Source organism: Schistocerca serialis, chromosome 12, assembly GCF_023864345.2.
Source record: "Schistocerca serialis cubense isolate TAMUIC-IGC-003099 chromosome 12, iqSchSeri2.2, whole genome shotgun sequence".
Lineage (NCBI taxonomy): Eukaryota > Metazoa > Arthropoda > Insecta > Orthoptera > Acrididae > Schistocerca > Schistocerca serialis.
Window position 1 is genome coordinate 39,195,717 of NC_064649.1, and position 21,856 is coordinate 39,217,572.

Genomic DNA, 21,856 nt, shown 5'->3' on the forward strand with positions numbered 1-21,856 from the left:
CCCCGAGGTTGGCTTCTACTAGTTTTTCCATTCGTCTGTAAAGAATTCGTGTTAGTATTTTGCAGCTGTGACTTATTAAGCTGATAGTTCGGTAATTTTCACATCTGTCAACACCTGCTTTCTTTGGGATTGGAATTATTATATTCTTCTTGAAGTCTGAGGGTATTTTGCCTGTTTCATACATCTTGCTCACCAGATGGTAGAGTTTTGTCAGGACTGGCTCTCCCACGGCCGTCAGTAGTTCCAATGGAATATTGTCTACTCCGGGGGCCTTGTTTCGACTCAGGTCTTTCAGTGCTCTGTCAAACTCTTCATGCAGTATCATATCTCCCATTTCATCTTCATCTACATCCTCTTCCATTTCCATAATATTGTCCTCAAGTACATCGCCCTTGTATAGACCCTCTATATACTCCTTCCACCTTTCTGCTTTCCCTTCTTTGCTTAGAACTGGGTTTCCATCTGAGCTCTTGATATTCATACAAGTCGTTCTCTCATCTCCAAAGGTCTCTTTAATTTTCCTGTAGGCGGTATCTATCTTACCCCTAGTGAGATAGGCCTCTACATCCTTACATTTGTCCTCTAGCCATCCCTGCTTAGCCATTTTGCACTGCCTGTCGATCTCATTTTTGAGACGCTTGTATTCCTTTTTGCCTGTTTCGCTTACTGCATTTTTATATTTTCTCCTTTCATCAATTAAATTCAATATTTCTTCTGTTACCCAAGGATTTCTACTAGCCCTCGTCTTTTTACCTACTTGATCCTCTGCTGCCTTCGCTACTTCATCCCTCAAAGCTACCCATTCTTCTTCTACTGTATTTATTTCCCCCATTCCTGTCAATTGCTCCCTTATGCTCTCCCGGAATCTCTGTACCACCTCTGGTTCTTTTAGTTTATCCAGGTCCCATCTCCTTAAATTCCCACCTTTTTGCAGTTTCTTCAGTTTTAATCTACAGGTCATAACCAATAGATTGTGGTCAGAGTCCACATCTGCCCCTGGAAATGTCAGCTTCATATGTTTGAAAAACAATAAACGTAAAAATAACCAAACCTGCACGTTTTATAAACTTGCTGAAAGGCAGTTAGGTCACAAAAGGATAACTTTGTAAACCTTGTGAAAAGATGAGTCTGCTTATATATTGGAGCAATTTGGTCACAGCAAAATATTATGATTTCTCTGAGAGCCACTTGGAGCAAAAATAGTTAGTAAATGACAAAAAGACTTACATAAAGAGCACAGTACAAACGGATCACCCATTTTGACAATGTTTGCAGCTTTAAGAAAATTATTTACTGAAATACAGTTCTTCAAAATTGACGAAAGTTCTTGATGTGCTTTGACAACATCCTGTGACCCTTCAGTTAAGAGGCTCTTGAACTCAATTGTGCACTAGAAATGTTGCTCTTTCAGGAAAGGGGATGTTCATTACTTACTTAAAGATTGATTAAAACACTTCAGTAAAAACATGTTTTATTTAAAAAGTATATTAAACAGTGTTTTTAACTCATGATTAAAAACATTTTATTTAAATATGCTAACTATGACTAGTGTTCAGACAAACAGATGGCAAAAAGACTCCATGGAAATAGTATCAACCCTTTTGACAGTTACCTAAAAAATTGACATTCATCGATATATTATATACATTAAATGTTATTGAACCTTTACTTACAACGTTTTTTATTTTTCTTTGAACTGATGATTGCGTATCTCTTTGCTCTATGGATTTATATGTTCACGAAGACTATTCTTGTTGATGAACTTCAGCTTAGCTTCCTTCCACAAATGATTAACTTCTTGCTCACCTGTGTGTTTCTACTTGTCAGCAGGCCACATAAAATGGGCAGTGTAAAAGCTTTGATACAAATTCGTGTTGAACACAGTAACATTGGCTTTACATGGGTTGCAGTATATCACGAGTGACTGTCTGATGTGCAGTGATTTTGACCAGCATGGCAGTGTTCTCCCCAAATGAAATCAGACACTCGTGCAGCACTTGTTTCAAATTGGGGAATCCTGGGGATGCACAAGTGTAAAGTGTTCGATTTAGAGAGGCCTTAAAGACTTGTGGGCACTGTAATATTGTATATGTTTGGGATTAATTTTATGAAACAAAATGCTATCCATTACTGTAATGTATATTCTCTGAAGTATAAAGTGGACATGAGACCTTTATTGCCCCCTCCCTTTAAATGACATTTTGCTAGAACCTCCTCCCATTTTGAGCTCACATAATTAATAGACATCCCCAAACGTGCCCACATAATGTTACAAAATCTGAGATGGTTGACATTAGACATGGAATGACCCTACAATGATTTCAGAAGCATTTTCCTTCATATGTATTATAATTACCCAAAGACTGCAATTCTGAGAGTCAAAGGACATCACATGAATGCAGTAATTTAGAAGGGAGTGAGGTAAGGTTGTTGTTGTGCTCCCATATTCAATCTTTACATTGAGCAAGCAGTAAAGTAAACCAAGGGAAAATGAAGGAAGTGAGTTCAAGTTCAGGAAGGAGAAATTAAAACTTTGAGCTTTTACTGTAACATCGTAATCCTGTGCAACACAGCAGAGGACTCGGAAGATTAGTCAAACAGAATAGGTGCTCTCTTGGGAAGAGGTTGCAAGGTGAACATTAAGAAAATTAAAACAAAACTTACACAGAATAAATGAGATGATATTGAGATAATCTGGTTACGAATTAAGGTGCTGGAAGTAATAGATGAATATTGCTACTTGGCCAGCAAAGTAACCGATGACAGCAGAAGTAAAGGGGATATATGATGCATCCTGGTAATAGTATGGAAAAATTTTCTGTAAGAAATGGAATATGTTAGTATCACATATAATGTAAATGATAGGAAATATTCTCTGAAAGTATTTGTATGGAATGTGCCCTTATTTTAAAGGGAAATGTGGATGATAAATGGCACAGCCAAGAAGAGAATAGAAGCTTTTGAAATGTGTGGTTACAGAAGAATGCTGAAGAATAGATGGCTAGACTGGGTAACTAATGAAGATGCACTGATAAAAACTGGGATGAGGAGAAAATCATCACATACCTTGCTAGAAGAAGGGATAAGCTGATAGCACACATACTAACGCATCGAGGATTAGTCAATTTGCTAATGGATGGACGTGTGAGTGTTGAAAATTGTAGAGGGATACAAAGGCTTGAATACACTAAACAGGTTCAAATGGATATGTAAACCAACTTAAATTACTTTTCAAAAGAGTAAACCACCATTTGACCGTGTATTACTTATCTCTTGTATTATCTATATTTCACCTTTTATGCCATAATCAAGTGCAGTGCTAAAAGTTGTCAGTTATTGTGTCATGTCTGTTAAGGCAGTCCAGACATGACATAATCATGGTCTAACAACATTTAGCATTGAACTTGATAATGACATAGAAGCCAAAATCTGCATAGCACAAAAGATAAATATAACAGTACACAGTCAAACGGCAGTTTACTCCTTTAAAAAGTATTGTATATTTGTGGCTCAACACCATTGAAAACTTTTTAATTTTAATTAGTTGTTGTTTAACAGACACCAGGCAGGACTGCTTGCACTAGCAAAATATTAATGGAAGTAGTACTGGTACAGACGCCTACCACTGCATTGCCCATTGCCACTTCCATTACGCAAGCCATTTTATATGCTTATTCTGAAGCAGGAAACTTCTCTGCATGTGAAGTTCACACAAATTTTGAAAATAAATGTAGCTTCTGTACATATTAAATTTAAGAACAGATTGTGACCTGCATAGAGATGCTATAAGGGTCTGCATCAAACATGAATTTCATAACAATATGGGAAATTCCTGGATGGAACAGTGTATAAAGTAATGGAAAGGCAACCACCCACCTAGCATGGACTTCAGTATGGAGCATAGAAACAAGTAGCAGAAAACAGTTTTCACACTAGCTATTCAGCTCTTGCTCTCTTTTTGTACAGTTTTTTATGGGACGTCTGTAGGAGATAAAGACTTTAAAGCGATTTACTTTCGTCACAGAGAGCAAAGTACTATAGCAGCTGCTTGCAGACAGTACTTCTTGCAACAGTGTCACACTTTATTATTGGCTGCCAGTTAGCTTAAATCATGCTGTAAGTTGCAGATGGTATGTACAGACAAAAAGACTTGCGCAAGATAGACTAGCATAGAGCACTTGATCAAATTTGTCTTTGAACCAAAGACTACGATGATAACATATGAGTACTTCACACTTTCACAATAGCATCGAACCTTTATTGTGCCATTTTTCATAGACTGAGGATGTTTGACATTTACAACGAGAGGTCCCCAGTGGAGGTATCAACTTTTTGAAACCATTTATATGGTGATGTAGGTTAAGAAGCCAGGTATCGAATGCTGTAACCATTCACCCTAGTGGCCCTTCATTTGCAGGTAATCAACAAAAACAATCAGAATTTTATATGATGCTCAATAATGTTAAAAAAGTAGTATACTGAAGATTGGTTGCATGGTGGAAAGGATAGGGTAAGACATTTTCATGCAGTAGGTTGTAGGTTCAAAACTCGTCTGATGTGGTAATTTTTTTTTATTTCTAAATCTGTGTCGAAATGACTTGCGTCAGTATCTTTATTCAGTTGTTTTAAATTTAATTTTTTATTTCTATTCCTTTGTCACACCATTCTAATCATCATACAAACTTCTTCATTTGTTCTCTTATTTTTCTTTGTCTCATTCTTTTGTCTCTCTCTGAATTTTTGAGAATGTGGATGTAATTATAATTTATCTGTTGCAGTATTAGATATTTGAAAATGCTGATGTATCATTTAAAAAAAATAAGAGACGAAATTATTTATGGTGAGTGTGTGGTGGTGTCAAAAATGTGTTTTTTGTTACAAGATGTTATTTTTTTTTTTATGGTAATCATCATACAAACATTTAAAACATACTCAAATTCCTATTGCACTGATGACAAAATAATACAAAGATTTAAACAGAAGAAGGGATTATAAATAAAATAAAATTCAAGCAAAATGAGAAACAGAAATATTGAATGCAATAACGTGGATGAAAAAATAGCATGCTAAAATGAAAGAAATTAAACCAAAATTAATACATAACATTGATTAAAAATCACATTTTTTTGATCAATTACTTGCAAATGAGAGCCCACTGGCATGAATGGCTACAGTGTGTGATACTTGGGATCTTATCATACTTCTCTTTACATATTGTTTCGAAAAGTTGATCCCGTCACTGGCAACCTCTCCTCGTTAGCATCCTACTTAGCATGTTGACACATGTGAAACATTTTGACTAGGACAGGTTTTCGAAGTCTTCCAAAATCTGCAACAGGAGCGGTAGATGGCACCACAGGATTTGTGGCTCCCGCCCCTCCAGTCGAACAGCTGTCAGCAGCGCAGCAGCAGCAGGCTGCCGCCGTTGCGGCTGAGCTGGAGCGCCGGCGCATCGAGCGTGAGAGGCGCCGCCAGGAGAAGGAGCGGCGTCGACAGGAGAAGGAGAAGCGCAGACAGCGCAAGCTGATGGCGCGCGCCTCGGCCGCTGCTGACACCAACATAAAGGTACTGAAACTTACATGGAGATGGTCTGCTGCACTGCTAAACTTACAAGGCTTGATGGGTAACGGCTCATGTAAGTTTAATAAGTCGCTGCAGTTTATCTCATTCCAGTTCCTCTTCTTCTGCAAATAATACTGTGTAGATTACTTAATGTGACAGTAATACTCAGTTTTGCCTCAGGCTGTGATCTAAAATTTTATTGTAAGATGTTCCATTTTGAGCGTTCTAGCCAGATCTTCAGATGTACCTGTTGTAACATTTTACTTATTCTCATTATTCAAGAAGGTAAATGTTATATAAATATTAGCTGTAATTGCAATGTATTAAAGAGAATTTATGAGTATTTTTGTGATACATTTTAGTTTTTTGCAAGAACATTAAACATAATTTTTTTAATAATTTATACCTGGATCCTTTCATTGATTGTTGTACGTCATCAGTCCATTTTTATCTGCAGAAAATACCTGGCCTCATTTTTTTTAACTATTCAGAGCTTCATTTTGTTCAGTTTTTTTCAAAGCAAACAACTGAATTAACTTTTCTTATGTTTACTCACTTTTTCTTTTGTTCATATCACCTCCCATCATACAATTGTATGGATTGTTCACATGTTAGATCCCCTTACCATACTGGTCAATTGACATCCTGCTTGCTGCGTGCCAAGCTTTCTCTTAACTTACAATAATACCTCCTACCAAACAGGATTTTTAGATTTTTATGTAATTAGCAAATTAACTTGAAATCATAAATAATAAACTTGTAAAATAAACTGATTATCATATATTGTAGTTGGGAAAGGCAAAGTATTAAAAAAAAATGACCCTAATAGTTGGTTTTCTGGATGCAACAGGACCGTACTTATAATTGATTATTATGCAATCCACACTCCAAAAATCAGTAATGATGCGTCAGAATTTTGCTCACAAAAATGATAAATTGAGCTTATCAGTATCACACCACAAAAAAAACACACACACACACACACACACACACGTGTTGTAAATGTTTCTTAGTAAGGTATAATCTAAGTGTCAACACCATCAGAGGATACTCATCATACATAAATTGAGCAGTATCATTGTGTAAATCTCTCTTACCTGTGGCTGTATGAGATTCTAATTTTATGTACATTTTTGTCTCAAATATAAAGGCATTAATTAATTTGTTAGTCAGAAGAGCTCAAGGAAGTTGCAACACTAAATCAACAAGTAGTGTAGTTTTACGTGTATGCGCTGTCTTATTGTAATACTTAAAAGTGACAAGTAAATCTGAAGAAGAGGCTAGAAGACTTTATAATACATTGTTCATGCAGTTTTGTCAGTGATGGAGAATTTAAATATTACTTAACATATTTTTTATTTATTTTTTATTATATTGTTAGTTACTATGCCATATGTCAACTTAACTGGGGAAATGTGGTCTGTAGACAGTGTAAGTTTCTGTTTTGTTTACTTCATATTTGCATTGCTTCTCTTATAGTATATTGATTACATCACATGGCCTCCTCTTGAAGATATTTCCAAATAGTGTTGTTTAATTCAATATATAGTATCTTGTTTCTGTCAACATGTACTTGAAACTACATTTCATTATTGTTTAGCAAAATACAATCCATTTGATTTTTAGTTGCATCTGGTCTTTACTAAATTCAGTTTATGTTTATTTTCTTGTGAAATAATTTGTTCTGTACAACCACATTGTTGTTCTCAGGTGATTCAACTAAAATGACCTGTGTAATATCTGTTCTAATATCCAAAAGATTCTCATTGTAAAATCATTCATTAGTACTTCCCTACTTCAGTTCAAGCCTCCCCCCCCCCCCCCTTATAATCTTGTAGTAGCCACTGAGTTCATTCATAAATAGCTGTAACTTGGAATACAGGTTTTCTAACTTCTCAAGGTGAGCACATATGTGCACACACTTATTTCCATGGAACATGCAATTTATTTTATAAATCTTGCTTCTGTGATTTTGTCTCCAGTTTTTGTGTTTGCAGTAAAGTTTACTGCACTTCTGATAACCCTACTGTGTTCCATCTGACAACAAAATATGTGTGTGTGTGTGGGGGGGGGGGGGGGGGGGGGGGGGTGCGCGTGTGCATGTGCGTGTGCGTGAGTGTGTGCATGCGCACGTGCGCATGTCTGTTTTGTGGTACTTTACAGTGTTACTCAATTACAGAAGCTGTTTTATAAAAAGGTAAACATTCAGATAAAGTATAGTGTAATACCAACACATGTAAACACCTCTGTTTCCAAGAGCAATCAAATTTTGCGATATTGTGTGTGCCTGTCTGTGCTGCCACTTGGTAAGTAATTACTTTTCTGTATCATTGTTTGATTACAAGCTATTCTTAACACATTTCTATATTAAGCAATAAATGTTATTGTCTGTTTCCTGTCAGTTCATGGCTGTGGAATTAGTTTTAATTCAATACATAAGTAATAACAGTCCTGTCACCATATGTATGAAAGGGCAACCGCGTGTATGAGCATGCCCACAGGAGCTTCTCTCTCTCTCTCTCTCTCTCTCTCTCTCTCTCTGTCTCCCCCCCCTTTCTCCCTCTCTCTCTCTCTCTCTCTCTCTCTCCCCCCCTTTCTCCCTCTCTCTCTCTCCCTCTCTCTCTTTCTCTCTCTCTCTCTCTCTCTATCACACACACACAGTGAATGAGTAATGAATACCAGTTATATTAGAAAGAACGCCACAGAATGAGTGTATAGGCCTGGTTATTGATGTAGTAAATGTTTGGAGGTAAAGAAAACTGTTTCATAACGTTTGAAGGCACAGTGGTTTTCTTCTCTTGAAGAACACAGTGGAAAGTGACAGTGAGAATGTTTTATCATTTTTTGTCAATCTAATAAACAAAGTATTGTCACCTGCTTATTGTTCACAACAAAGTGAATACCATTCATGAATGACATTTTCCAGTTTGCTGACTTTTGCTCTTTCTGCTCATATAGTACAGTACAAAATACAATTTATTGTCCCCATTTGCAACTTGTATCTGATCTGACATTTACTCTACAGAAAGCACTGTTGGAACGACAACGTATTAGTGAAGGTCTGGTGGGCACTATTGTCGGAGAAGGAGAAGTCGACATTGAGGAGATGAAGCTACTAGAGGTACGTATACAGCATGCAATGGTTGCTGAGTTAGTTTAACATTCTGATTGTGCTATAGCAGTTGTCTGATAACTTCAGTTGTCAGGCATAGTAATACCCCTTTTGATGTGGAAGCTATCACATGAGTGTCAAGAAGAATTACAGGTTGTCTGTCATGTTCTGGCAGTTCTACTAAAGTAAAAGCTATTGTAGTAATTTATCACTTAGTTTTGTGTTGCAATATGTTTGTTCTATGTTGTGTTTTAGAAAATAATGTAATTTAATGGCAGTGAGTGGGATTCATGAGTAGTGGTCTATCTCAAAAGTGCAAGAGAGTATAAAGATTGTTTTGAAGAAAATGAGGAGAATTTTGGCAATTTGGAGCGCTCCCAATATCTTAAATTTTTATGTCATAGACCATCTTCTTGGTTGTTATTTCCTCTCTGTCATTTCAACTCCCACTGCTAAAGACATTGTCAGGTACTCCAATATAAGTATCTAAATTTTCCTACATTAATTTCTTCAAAACATTCAAAAATCTTTGTTGATAACTGTAACAAGAATAAAAGTACAATTTGCCCATACCTGTGCTTCAATCAACATATTGCAATGTCACATGAAATTTATCAAAGATCACCAAGTTAGAACTTTATGGGTTGTGGAGCTTGGTGATGAAATAGTTCACAGATGAAATGCTCTCAGATGATAAGTAGTAAACCTTCAGAAAACTTCAGTTTTGGAGAATTGTACTTAGTGCTTACCTGGTTGTCACCGACAATCTTATTCTTCTTTCTTTATTTTGGCCAACTATGAACAATGTCAGTTCAACTCTCTCTTTTTTTCCTACCTTTGACTGTTGCCCAATGCTCCTGCATTCATTTCTGGTGTTGTTATTCTCTCCCCTTGGTCCACACATTCTCTTTCTTCAACTTTGGCTTTACCAGGAAACCTTTGTGTGTGTTGAGTTTTTCCTTACATGGATCATACGCCTGGAGAAATTTTCAGCTCTCGTAGATTTTTTTTAACTTCTTTGAACTGTGTCTCTTTGGTTTACTTATCTTGAAAGTAGGGTAATATCCTATTAGATATCCTTCCTGGATTCATGTGTGTCACTTATCTTCTGCATGTTCTTATATAATTGGTGGTTGTGACACCTTCTCTGTTTGCTGTTTCCTTTGAAAGGGCCTGGAGATTTTTTTCAAAACCTTTCTTTCTTTGGCCTCGTGTTTCTCCATTAAACCTTGCTTGTTCAGTGTAAGGCTCTCTGGTGCACATAAGAGCCTCCAGATGAATAGCAATGCAATAGTGTCAGATTTGGGTGTTTAAGAATATTGACACTGGACTCGCATTCGGGAGGACGACAGTTCAATCCTGCGTCCAGCCATCTGATTTAGGTTTTCCGTGATTTTCCTAGATCACTTCAGGCAAATGTTGGGATGCTTCCTTTGAAAGGGCACGGCCGATTTCCTTCCCCATCCTTCCCTAATCCAAGCTCGTGCTCCATCTCTAATGTCCTCGTTGTTGACGGGATGTTAAACACTAATCTCCTCCTCCTAAGAATATCGAATGTAGATGACTTTAGGTGGTAGGTAGGGAATTTCTGTTTTATTAATATGTTACATGAAGGCTTCTTTCTCTGATTAATTATGCTCCATCTATTCACCTCTGTATTTAAAACTTTTTGCCTGCATAATTTCTCCTAGTCAGAATTCCAGTTCTCATGGTGCTGATTTTATGTTTGCCACAAAGTGCATCTTCTCGTAGGAGATTCGAAGCCCGACTTTCACTGCCTGTCTCTTCATCTCTAATTTTATTGACTTATCTTTGAACTCATGTACCTACAGCTGGGTATTGATGCTTTTTTCAGCTATTCGATCATCTAATTTGTTGACAATGAGAGTGATTGTCATCCAGATCATTTTCATTTCTCCTCACAATAGCTGGGTCCCATTCATACCCCTTGGATAAAACTGTTGGGTTGGTGCCTAAATTCATAGTATTTTTCCATAAGTTTAATAAACACAACAGGTACAACAATGGGGCCATTAGTCATCAATAATATGTTCTCCTTTACTATCTACAACAGTCTACCAATGCCGGGATAGCTTTTCCACGACTGTAGAAATTGCGTGGTTTGAGGCAAAGAACACATTGAGCCATGTTAGGAGCACATTTTCATCCAGAAAGGGAGTTCCTCTGAAGGTTGTTTGACGGAGAGTGGAATAAGATGAAAATCTGAGAGCACAAGATCAGGTGAATAAGGTGGGTGCAGAATGACATCCCAGCCCAACTCCAGTATGGTGTTCTTTTTTCAGTGTAGCAGAGTATGAGTGGGTGTTACTGTGGAGTAGCATCACTTCACGCAGTCTTTCTGGTCGTTGTTCTCGTATTGCATCTGTAAGATGTCTGGGTAATTGACAATAAGTGTTAGCAGTGACAGTTACACCTTGGGAAAGCAATTAATAGTACGCCTCACCATCGCTGTTCGACCAGTTGCATATCATTACCTTTAGTGGCTACCTTAAGTCTTTGTACGGGGAGTTGCTGCTTTGTTTAGGCTCAGACATTTAGCATAAAGACGTCATTTCTCATCGCCAGTAACGATACAGCATAATAATGGTTGGTTTGCACACGAGCCAAGTGATGACAAGCAAGAAAATATGCTCGTATGACCACCCACAGATTTTTTTTAAATTTTGGCTTAGAGCAGGTAGTACCCATACACCTGCACAAGGGTGGAATGATCAGTTCATCACATTTGCAATTCTCGAGTACACTCACATGGATGGTTGTGGATTAATGCATTGAAATGATCTTCATCAAACCCCAAAGGTCTTCCTGAACACGGAGAGTCACTAATGTCAAAACGATCCTTCATACCTGCAGTGACATATCCCCGTCCACAGCACCTGCCTCCACTTCTGTCACCCCTCTACTAAACTCAAACAGAAGAATATGTTAGAAATGTGCCAATTTCTCCACTTGGCATTCCATTTTCTAGCATCCACAGCTCCACTCATCATCTCCAGATGACAAAGTGGCAGTATATAAACTCATATACAATAGTGAACTACAAATAAAAAATGACAATTGGTGAATGAACCTAGAGGTAATGGAATATCAATATGGAAAATAAAAACGTTTTGGACTTATGCACCAACCTAATATTAGTTCCGAAAGCTAGACTAGTGTCACGTATTTTTCTGTGCCCTTGTTGGGCAGCACTCAAATTTTGCCTCCTGTAGGTAAGTACTCTGGACATATTCTAAAGTCTGGGATCTAATTTTTCTGTCTTCATGTGATCAACAGGAAATTTTGTTCTGTGCAGGTTAGTAATGAACATTTTCAGTGAGGTGTAACTTTAATGCTGATTCATCAAATTCTTTGGGACCGTGTAAGCCAGAGCTACTCAGTCGCAGAACAAGCCAAAGCATAATTCGTGTAATGCCACTAAGAAAATTAAAAATGAAGGTTATAAAAATTTAAGATTGTGTACACAATAGATAGTATGTTGCAGTGTGAGACTTTAAACTACTGTGAAGGAACTCCTACATACACTGTCTGACAAAAAGAAGTGAAACACCCAGAAGACACGATCGGATGTAATTCGGTACACATATACACCATTGATGGGCACGTAAGTGGTTAGAGTTCCAATGCTCTGTGACAAGTAAAACAGCTGCCAGAGTGCATTTGTGCTTTTTGTGTTTAGTTTTGTTGACAAGCCTCAGGGTATATATAAGGGGCTCGAACTAGATCAGGTGTTTGATCGCTGTGAAGGACACGGAGGTGCCACTTACTCGTACGAGACAGCATTATGAGCAACCAGAGAGTTTTAAAGGGACCTCTTTGTCAGTCACCAGTAGGCTGGATAGTTGAATTGTGCAGTATCCATATTTTGGGATATTTGGATATGACGGTGGCCTGGCAGGGGATGGCATAGGAATGCGCGGGCAGGCATACTCGTCATCAAGGTTCTTGTGAATCCTGATTGACCACCACAAGGAAGGATCGCCATATCATTTGATGAGCACACCGTAACCACTTCTCGTCTGTGCCTACTGTCTGAGAATGAGTGTTGGACCTCCTGTAATATTTTTTGTCATGCGGTACTGTTGACCGGACACTCGTGGCAGCTGGCCTAGGGGACTACTATCATATGCCTAGTCTGCAGTTGACACCAAAACGTGAATGGTTGCATTTGGAGTTGTGCATCAACTGGGACACGGACTGCAAACAAATGGTGTCTCACTGTGTTCGACGATGAATTATAGTTCTGCACTGCCCCTAATGATCAATGTCAGTGAGTATGGCAGCAATCTGGAGACAGATCTCACACTCCCAATGTTTCGCAGAGGCGCAGTGGGATTACACCAGCTGTGGTGTGGCAAGCCATTGGGTATGACTTCGGGTTACGGGTGGTAGTGACTGTCAGAACTCTGACACCACAGCAGTAGATAGCAAACATCCGTTGTCTTCACCTGTTCTCTCTCGTGCGACAGTGTTCTTGCACATGTGCTGTGTGTATCCATGAACTACAGACATGTGCGACATGGAGATACTCCCTTGGTCACCGAGAACCCCAGATCATTCTCTGACTGAACTCGTTTTGTGATCAGGTTGGATATCAACCCCTGCCCCAGTGACAGTCTCCAGGATCTTGAAGCCCACAAGCAAGAATAAAAAAAAAAAGCCTCAGAAAAGGATACAAAAGCTTTATGAAACCTCTCCAGCTGAATCAGTGGATGTATCCAGGTCAGAGTGGGTGCAACATTATCTATATCTACATCTATGTACATACTCCATGAACCACCATACTGTGCATGGCAGAGTCTACATTGTACTACTTCTAGTCATTTCCTCTCCCGTTCCACTTGCAAATAGAGTGAGGGAAAAATGACTGTCTGAAAGCCTCTGTACGACCACTAATTTCTCACATCTTACCTTCACCGTCATTATGTGCAATGTACATTGGCAGCAGTAGAATCTTTATACAGTAGCGTCAGATTCCAGTTCTATAAATTTCTGCAATAGTGCCTTGTGAAAAGAGTGACTTTTCCCTCCGGGGATTCCCATTTAAGCTCGTGAAACATTTCTGTTATACTTGCATGCTGATCAAACCTCCTGGTAACAAATCTAGGAACGTGCCTCTGGATTGCTTCAATGTCTTCCTTTAATCTGACCTGGTGGGGATCCCAAACACTTCGACATAATTATAGAATGATTCACACTAGTATTCTGTATGCTGAATCCTTTACGCATCATGTACATTTTCCCAAAATTCTCTCAATAAAACAAAGTAGAGCATTCGTCTTCCCTACTATCATCCATCGTAACAATCTGCAATCTTTTTATTTGATTGATGTGACTGTCAAGCTGCACCCTGCTAATGCTGTATTCAAACGTTGCATGCTTGTTTTTTCTACTCATCCACATTAACTTACATTTTTCTTCATGTAAAGCAAGCTGCCATTCATCATACCAACTCAAAATTCTGTCTAAATCATCTTGTATACTCCTACGCTAACTCAATGACGCCACCCGCCTGTACACCATGGCGTCATCAGCAAACAGCTGTAAAGTGCTATCCAACATGTCCCTCAGATCATTTATGTATATAGAGAATAAGAGTGATTGTATAACACTTCTCTGAGGCACTACTGATGATACCATTGTCTCTGACGCTCACTCACAAGGAGTCTTTGAGCCTTTTGTATCTGGAAAGCTACTCAGTGTAGACTGTCACATGAGAAAAGGGCAAGACGAGTTTTGCACAAGCACTTCTGTTTAAATCCACACTGATTTGTGAACAGAAGTTGTTTTGTCTCAATGAAATTTATTGTATTTGAGCTCAGAATGTTCAGGAATTCTGCAGCAAACTGATGTTGAGAATATTGGTCTGTAATTATGCAGTTAATTTCTTTTATTTTCTTATCTACAGGGATCACCTGCACTGTTTTCCAGTCGTTTGGGACTTTTTGCTGGGCAAGAGACTCGTGATAAATGTGGGCTAAGTAAGGGGCAGATGCAGGAGACATCTCTATGCACAGTTGCCAATTTCTACAGCCTCCATTCAGGAGCCTGTATGATGGCCAAATTATGGTATCTTTGTACAAGTCTCCTGTGTGACTGAGTTTCTAAACTTGAAATTTAAAACTTAAGCTTTCCTTTTGCTGTCTTCTATTGCCATCCCAGACTGGTCGATGAGTGACCAGGTAAAAGTCTCTGACCCGGCACACGATTTTACGTACGACCAGAAATCTCTCGGGTTCTTGGCAAGATCTTTTGCTAAGGTAAAACAGTGGAAGTTGTTGTACACTTTGTGCATCGATCTTCTTATAGGTGCACGAATTTCTACTGGCTTTTGCCTGTTGACATATGCGCACTCTTTTTTGAAGTGCGAGTATGTCAGTCTCTGTTTCTTCAGCCTTTTCTGAATTCGATCACTAAACCACGAATGGTCCTTTTTGTCCTTAATCCACTTACTTATCAAGTACGTATCCAGAGCACAATTTACAATAAGTTTAAACTTTACCCATAATCTCTTTGTGTTCCTCATACTGAAGCTAAATGATATCTGGTCATTGTTTAAGTGGGATGTCAACAGCTGCTTATCTGCTTTGTCTAGCAGAAACACTTTACTGGCCTTCTTGATGGAATTATTAACTTTAGTAACCATTGTCACTATGATGACATCGTGATCACCAACGTGTCTCCTTACTGGCACTGTTGATAAGTGTCCTTATATCACCAGTCTCTTTGTAAATTTGACCTGCTATTGTAGTCACTGAAATAATATCACGAACCCTATCAGTCTGTCAAATTTTATTTCATTTGCTCCTCCCCTTTAGGGTGCTTCACTTCTTTTTGTCAGGCAGTATAAAATAAAAGAAGTCTGCCACTAAAAAGCCTTTCACTTGGGTAGATCATCAATCTCTTTTTCAGTTGTGTTAGAAGTCTATTGAAAATAAAATCTGCAAAATACTGTGTACCTTTCTGTATGTTGGTTGAAAAGGTGTCATACAAGTGGAAATCATTTTCGCATGTTGTGTTAATTTCTTTCTTTCTTTCTTGTTCATGTTGTGATATAGTCTTCATGGAGTGGCTGTGTTGCTTAATTTTGAATGAGTCCATACTATTAATCTCAAATCTAACAAATATATTTGAAGAAATGGCCGTGTTAGGATTATGAGACCCTCAGATGACAACCTGCACAGAGCCGAGAAACTGACACATCACATTGCGCTGACTGCCCTTTATTCACTTCTTTTTGTCAGGCAGTATAAAATAAAAGACGTGTGCCACAAAAAAGCCTTTCACTTGGATAGATCATCAATCTCTTTTTTCAGTTGTGTTAGAAGTCTATTGAGAATTCTTCGTGAATGCACGTAGTTCCCCGAAAATATGCAAACCGTACGCTGTGACAGATGATTCTGCCCGAGATAATGAAAGGAAGACTTTTGAGAGAGCTTCTCATCTATGTCTCACCCTTAAGAATTTAAAGTGTTTGGCTTTCGTGATCATTTTATTACCATATGATAAGAAAACTGTATGTTGATGAAGTTACATGAGGATAAGGTCAAATATTGTTTCTTCTTTGCCTCTCTTTTTTTTTTTCTCAGCACAATTTGGTGTCTGTAGTATGTACAGTAGTTTTAAACCCTTTAGAGTGCTATAAATATTTTTGTTGGATAACAAGAACTGTTTCACAATGTTGGCACATAACTATCACCCACTTTTCATTTACAATGCTAAAATATTCCATGATCATTTGTAGTTTCGTCGATGTTTACAGTCAATATGTCCAATTTTTATACACCAACATAGACTGCAATGTTATAATATTGTGGTGCATGTGTATGTACAGCTGAAAAATGCTGTGTGCAAAATGAATTATGTTTTGTGCAGAAGAACAGCCCCATTGGAGGGTACTTTTTATATGGAAAATAATTTTTCATTGTGTGTTTGATGACCTGTACCCTAAAAAAGTTATATTTCCTGCCTAGATTGAAAATATTACTAACATTAGGAGTGATTTCTGTTCCATCAGACTATTTTTGAATCTTTGTGTGTTGGCTACAAGAGTAACTCATCCAGTTTTACAAGCAATATGCACAGTAATAATTTAGACTGGAGACCCTTCAATGAAATGCAGAAGGGTTGAGTTGTTGACAAGCACACGCAAAAGAGATTTAAAACTGTTGTAGCTTTTAGACATGGTTGGTCTCCTGTACTGCCAAATTAACAACAATATGGAAAAGGTAGATTGCTACTCACCATATAGAGGAGACATTGAGTTGCAGACAGGCATATTGAAAAAGACTGCTAAAAAAGCCTTTCCAGAAAGTCCTCCTCCTGCAGTAAAAAACATGCACTTTCATACAATCACAACTCTCACACAAACGGCTACTGACTCCTAAATTATTTGGGTCTGCCAGAACTTTCCTTCTATTTCAGTATGCATGTTATAAATTGATGGGTTTCTCCTGTAGCAGACATACACAGATCTAAAGTACAGTGGAACAGAAACCACTCATAATGTTAGTAACATACACAATCGAGAAGAGCACTAAAATTTGTTGTACAGCCGTTGATTGCAGATTTCCTCCAAAAAAGACAATATTTCGATTTTTGCCAAGCCCTCACTGTTATGACTAGTGTGCATTCATGCACGTTCATATTAACTGGCAGTCTCAGGATTTTGGAAACATTCTACTGACATTTTTCTCTCTAATGAACTTTGGTGGGATGTTATCGTTAGTAGCTTTGCTCTCTGGAAGCTGTGATGGCAGTAACATCATCCTGCTGAAACTTAATCATAATTGCATAAAATAAGAGGTTCTTTCAGTACACATGATAATTTATTACATCAGGATCACCTAATTACCACAGTATTCACATTACCAGTTTCGGCAATGTATTGCTGTCCTCAGATGGAGGATTAATCCACAAACAAGTTCATCACAAATTGTAAACATTCTGAACATCATTAAAAGATATGAAATGTGTCAATGAAATATGTGTTATTGTCGGATGGTGAAAGAGACTGAAATTAAAATATCGCCGTGTGTATGTCAATGAAATATACTTTACGGTGTTGAATGGTAAAAGAGACTAAAACTAAAATAATGCTGTTTGCCCTTTCTATAGGGCTTATGGAAGAAAGGGGCAGGGAAAATGGGAAGGGGGGAGCAAACTGCCGAAGTCCAAAGGACAACTGAAACAAGCAGAAATATATATATACTTTGTCTTTAAATATGTCTGCTTGTGTCTGTATGTGTGGATGGATATGTGTGTGTGTGCGAGTGTATACCTGTCCTTTTTTCCCCCTAAGGTAAGTCTTTCCGCTCCCGGGATTGGAATGACTCCTTACCCTCTCCCGTAAAACCCACATCCTTTCATCTTTCCCTCTCCTTCCCTCTTTCCTGATGAGGCAACCGTTGGTTGCGAAAGCTAGAATTTTGTGTGTATGTTTGTGTTTGTTTGTGTGTCTATCGACCTGCCAGCGCTTTCGTTCGGTAAGTCACCTCATCTTTGTTTTTATATATACATATATTTTCAGTAAACACAGATGATGTGACTTACCGAACGAAAGTGCTGGCAGGTCGATAGACACACAAACAAACACAAACATACACATGAAATTCAAGCTTTCGCAACAAACTGTTGCCTCATCAGGAAAGAGGGAAGGAGAGGGAAAGACGAAAGGATGTGGGTTTTAAGGGAGAGGGTAAGGAGTCATTCCAGTCCCGGGAGCGGAAAGACTTACCTTAGGGAGAAAGAAGAGGTATACACTCGCACACACACACACATACCCATCCACACATACACAGACACAAGCAGACATTTGTAAAGGCGAAGAGTTTGGGCAGAGACGTCAGTCGTGGCGGGAGTACAGAGGAAGTTCTGGTCATGTGTGAAGGCTGTTATTGTCACCAAAGTTAATGTCCAGTCCCTAGCGAATGAGACAGGACCTGAAATTGAGGGTACCAAAGCAAAAGCTGAAATGCTTAATTCCATTTTCAAATGTTCCTTTACAAAGGAAAACCCAGGAAAATTGCCCCTGTTTATACCTTTTATCACTCAAAAAGTGAGTGGAATCAATATTAGTGTCACTGGTGTTGAGAAATTGAAAATCAAAGAAAATTCAGGGCCCAAAGGAATCCCTATCGGAACCTATGTTGAATTTGCTAACTAATGTATCAAAGATCCCTCAAACAAAAAACCATGCCCAGTAGTTGGAAGACAGCACAGGTCACAAGCATCTATAAAAAGGATAGTAGAACTGAAGTACACATTACCACACAATATCCTTGAGCTTGAGGATATATTCTGAGCTCAAAGATAATGAGGCATTCTGAACAGAATGACCTCCTCCATACCAACTAGCATGGGTTCTGAAAACATTGGTGATGTGAAAACCAACTTGGCATAAATGCAGTATATTTTTATTTGCAAAAAAATCTGACTCATTACCATACCTACACTTGTGACTGGATTGAGGACTTTTTGTTAGGGAGAATGCAGCATGTTACCATGGATGGAGAGTCATCATCAGTTGTAGAAGTAATTTCAGTTGTGCCTCAGGAAAGTATATTAGGACCCTTGCTATTCATGTTGTGTATTAATGACCTTGTGAACAACATTAATAGTAACCTTAGACTTTTTGCAGATGATGCAGTTATCTATAACAAAGTAATGTGTGAAAGAGTCTGCATAAATATTCAGTCAGATCGTGATAAGGTTTCAAACTGGTGTGAAGATTGGCAACTTGCTTTAAATTTTCAAAATGTAAAATTGTGCACTTCATAAAATTAAAAAAGTGGTATCCTATGACTATAATATCAGTGAGTCACAATTGGAATCAGTCAATTCGTACAAATACCTGGGTGTAACACTTTTTAGGGATATGAAATGGAATGATCACATAGGCTCAGTTGCAGGTAAAGCAGGTTGCAGACTTCAGTTCGTTGGTAGAATACTGGGCAAGTGCAATCAGGCTACAAAGGAGATTGCTTACAAATCACTAGTGCGTTCCATTCTAGAATATTGCTCAAGTGCGTGTGATCCATACCAGATAGGACTAACGGGGCATAGTGAATGTATACACAGAAGAGCAGCATGAATGGTCACAGGTATGTTTGATCTGTGGGACAGTGTCACAGAAATTCTGAAAAAACTGAACTAGCAGACTCTTGAAGATAGACATGTACTATCCTGAGAAAGTCTACTAACAGAGTTTCAAGAAGTGGCTTGATGACTCTATGAATGTACTACAACCATCTACATATTGCCGACAAAGGGATTGTGAGTACAGGATTAGAATAATTTCAGCACACACAGAGGCATTCAGACAGTCATTCTTCCTGTGCTGCATATGTGGTGAATGGGATGGAAAGAAGCACCTGATAATGCCAACGAGTACTGGAATATGCTGAAAGAAGGAATCATTAAAGCAGGACAGCAAAATATAGGATATGTAAAAGGGAAAAGGTCAAAAAAACCATGGGTCACACAAGAAGTGATTTCCAAGATGGAGGAGATAAGAAAATTAAAAAACAAGAACACTGAAGATGCAAGAAAGATATACCGAAGGTTAAATAACGAACTGCGAAGATAAACAGAGCAGGCTAGGAAAAAATGGCTAAAAGAGGAATGTGATGAAATTGAAGAACTGCACAGGAAGGGAAGAAATGACTTACTATACAACAGAGTAAAGACTATGACACGGGAACAAAACAGAGCAGGAAGTGCTACTGTGGAAATTTTGAGTAAAGATGAAGAGGTAGTGTACAAAGATCGTGACGATGTCCTCCAGAGATGGGAAGAATATATAAAAGAGCTATATGACACAAATAGCAAACCAGAAACTCTGGAACTTGAATCACACAACAGTGTAAGTGATGAAGAGAAAGGACCGACCATCATAATGGAAGAAGTAAAGTCTGCCATTGCTGCAATGAAAAATGGCAAAGCAGTAGGTACAGATACAATACCGGGAGAAATACTAAAATGCTTGAACCACAATGGAATAAGAGAAATATTGAGGTTATGTAATAAAATATATGACAGTGGTGAATGGCCTGAGGACTTTTTGACAACAGTAATGATTCCATTACCGAAAAAACAAGGAACCAAGAAATGCAGCAAGCACAGGACAATCAGCCTCATTTCACATGCAGCCAAAGTGATGTTAAGAATAATTAATAAAAGACTTGAAAAAGTAATAGAGGAGAATCTCGGCGAGGAGCAGTTTGGCTTTAGACGGAATACGGGCACCAGAGATGCAATAGGGCTCCTACGAATCTTGGGAGAAAGGTTTATTGAAAAAGGAAGAGACCTATATATGTGCTTCATCGATTTAGAAAAGGCATTTGACAATGTGGTTTGGGACAAGCTGGCGACTATTATGAGGGATAAGAGAGTGGACTGGAAAACCAGAAGACTTATAAACTCATTATACCTTAATCAAAAAGTTTCAGTTAAAGTGAGAGGAGAAAGTACAAACTGGATCAGACTAGGGAAAGGAGTAAGACAAGGATGCTGTTTATCACCTACTCTTTTCAACCTGTACTTGGAAAATATGGTTGACCAATGCTCATTAGATGACAAAGGAGTAGAAATTGGAGGAAGAAGAGTAGGGTGCTTGAGATTTGCTGATGACATGGTCCTCCTAGCCACAGTGGAGAAAGAATTACAGGATTTGGTGGACACCATTGCAACTAACGGGAAAAAATATGGAATGAAAATTAACACAAATAAAACAAAAGTATTGGCAATAGGAGGAAATAAGGAAACAAAAATTGTGCTGAATGGAGAAAAACTAGAAAAGGTGCAAAATTTTAAGTATCTTGGAAGCAGGATAGACACCGACTGGAAGTGCACCACAGAAATTAAAACAAGGATAGCAATGGCAAAAGAGGCGTTTTATAAGAAAAGGAGAATCTTCTGCAGCCGTCTGGACAGAGAACTCAGAAAGAGACTCATAAAATGTCTTGTATGGAGTGTTCTTCTATATGGCACTGAAACATGGACTATGAGGAAAAAAGACAGAGAAAGGCTGGAGGCTTTTGAGATCTGGACATGGCGGATGGAAAGAATAAGTTGGATGGACAGAGTAAAAAATGAAGAGGTACTGAGAAGAGTGGGAGAGAAAAGACAGTTACTAGATGTAACAAAGAGAAGAAAAAGAAA

At 38.3% G+C, this 21,856-nt stretch overlaps 1 protein-coding gene across 1 annotated transcript in view; it reads left to right on the top strand.

Annotated features, from left to right (window-relative positions):
* Positions 1-21,856, top strand: part of LOC126428404 (serine-rich adhesin for platelets-like) — a 290,438-nt gene that overhangs the window by 211,912 nt on the left and 56,670 nt on the right. The window contains exons 14-15 of the mRNA XM_050090325.1: positions 5,339-5,565; positions 8,588-8,683. Coding sequence (XP_049946282.1) covers positions 5,339-5,565; positions 8,588-8,683 — 323 coding nt within the window. The remainder of the gene's footprint in view (positions 1-5,338; positions 5,566-8,587; positions 8,684-21,856) is intronic.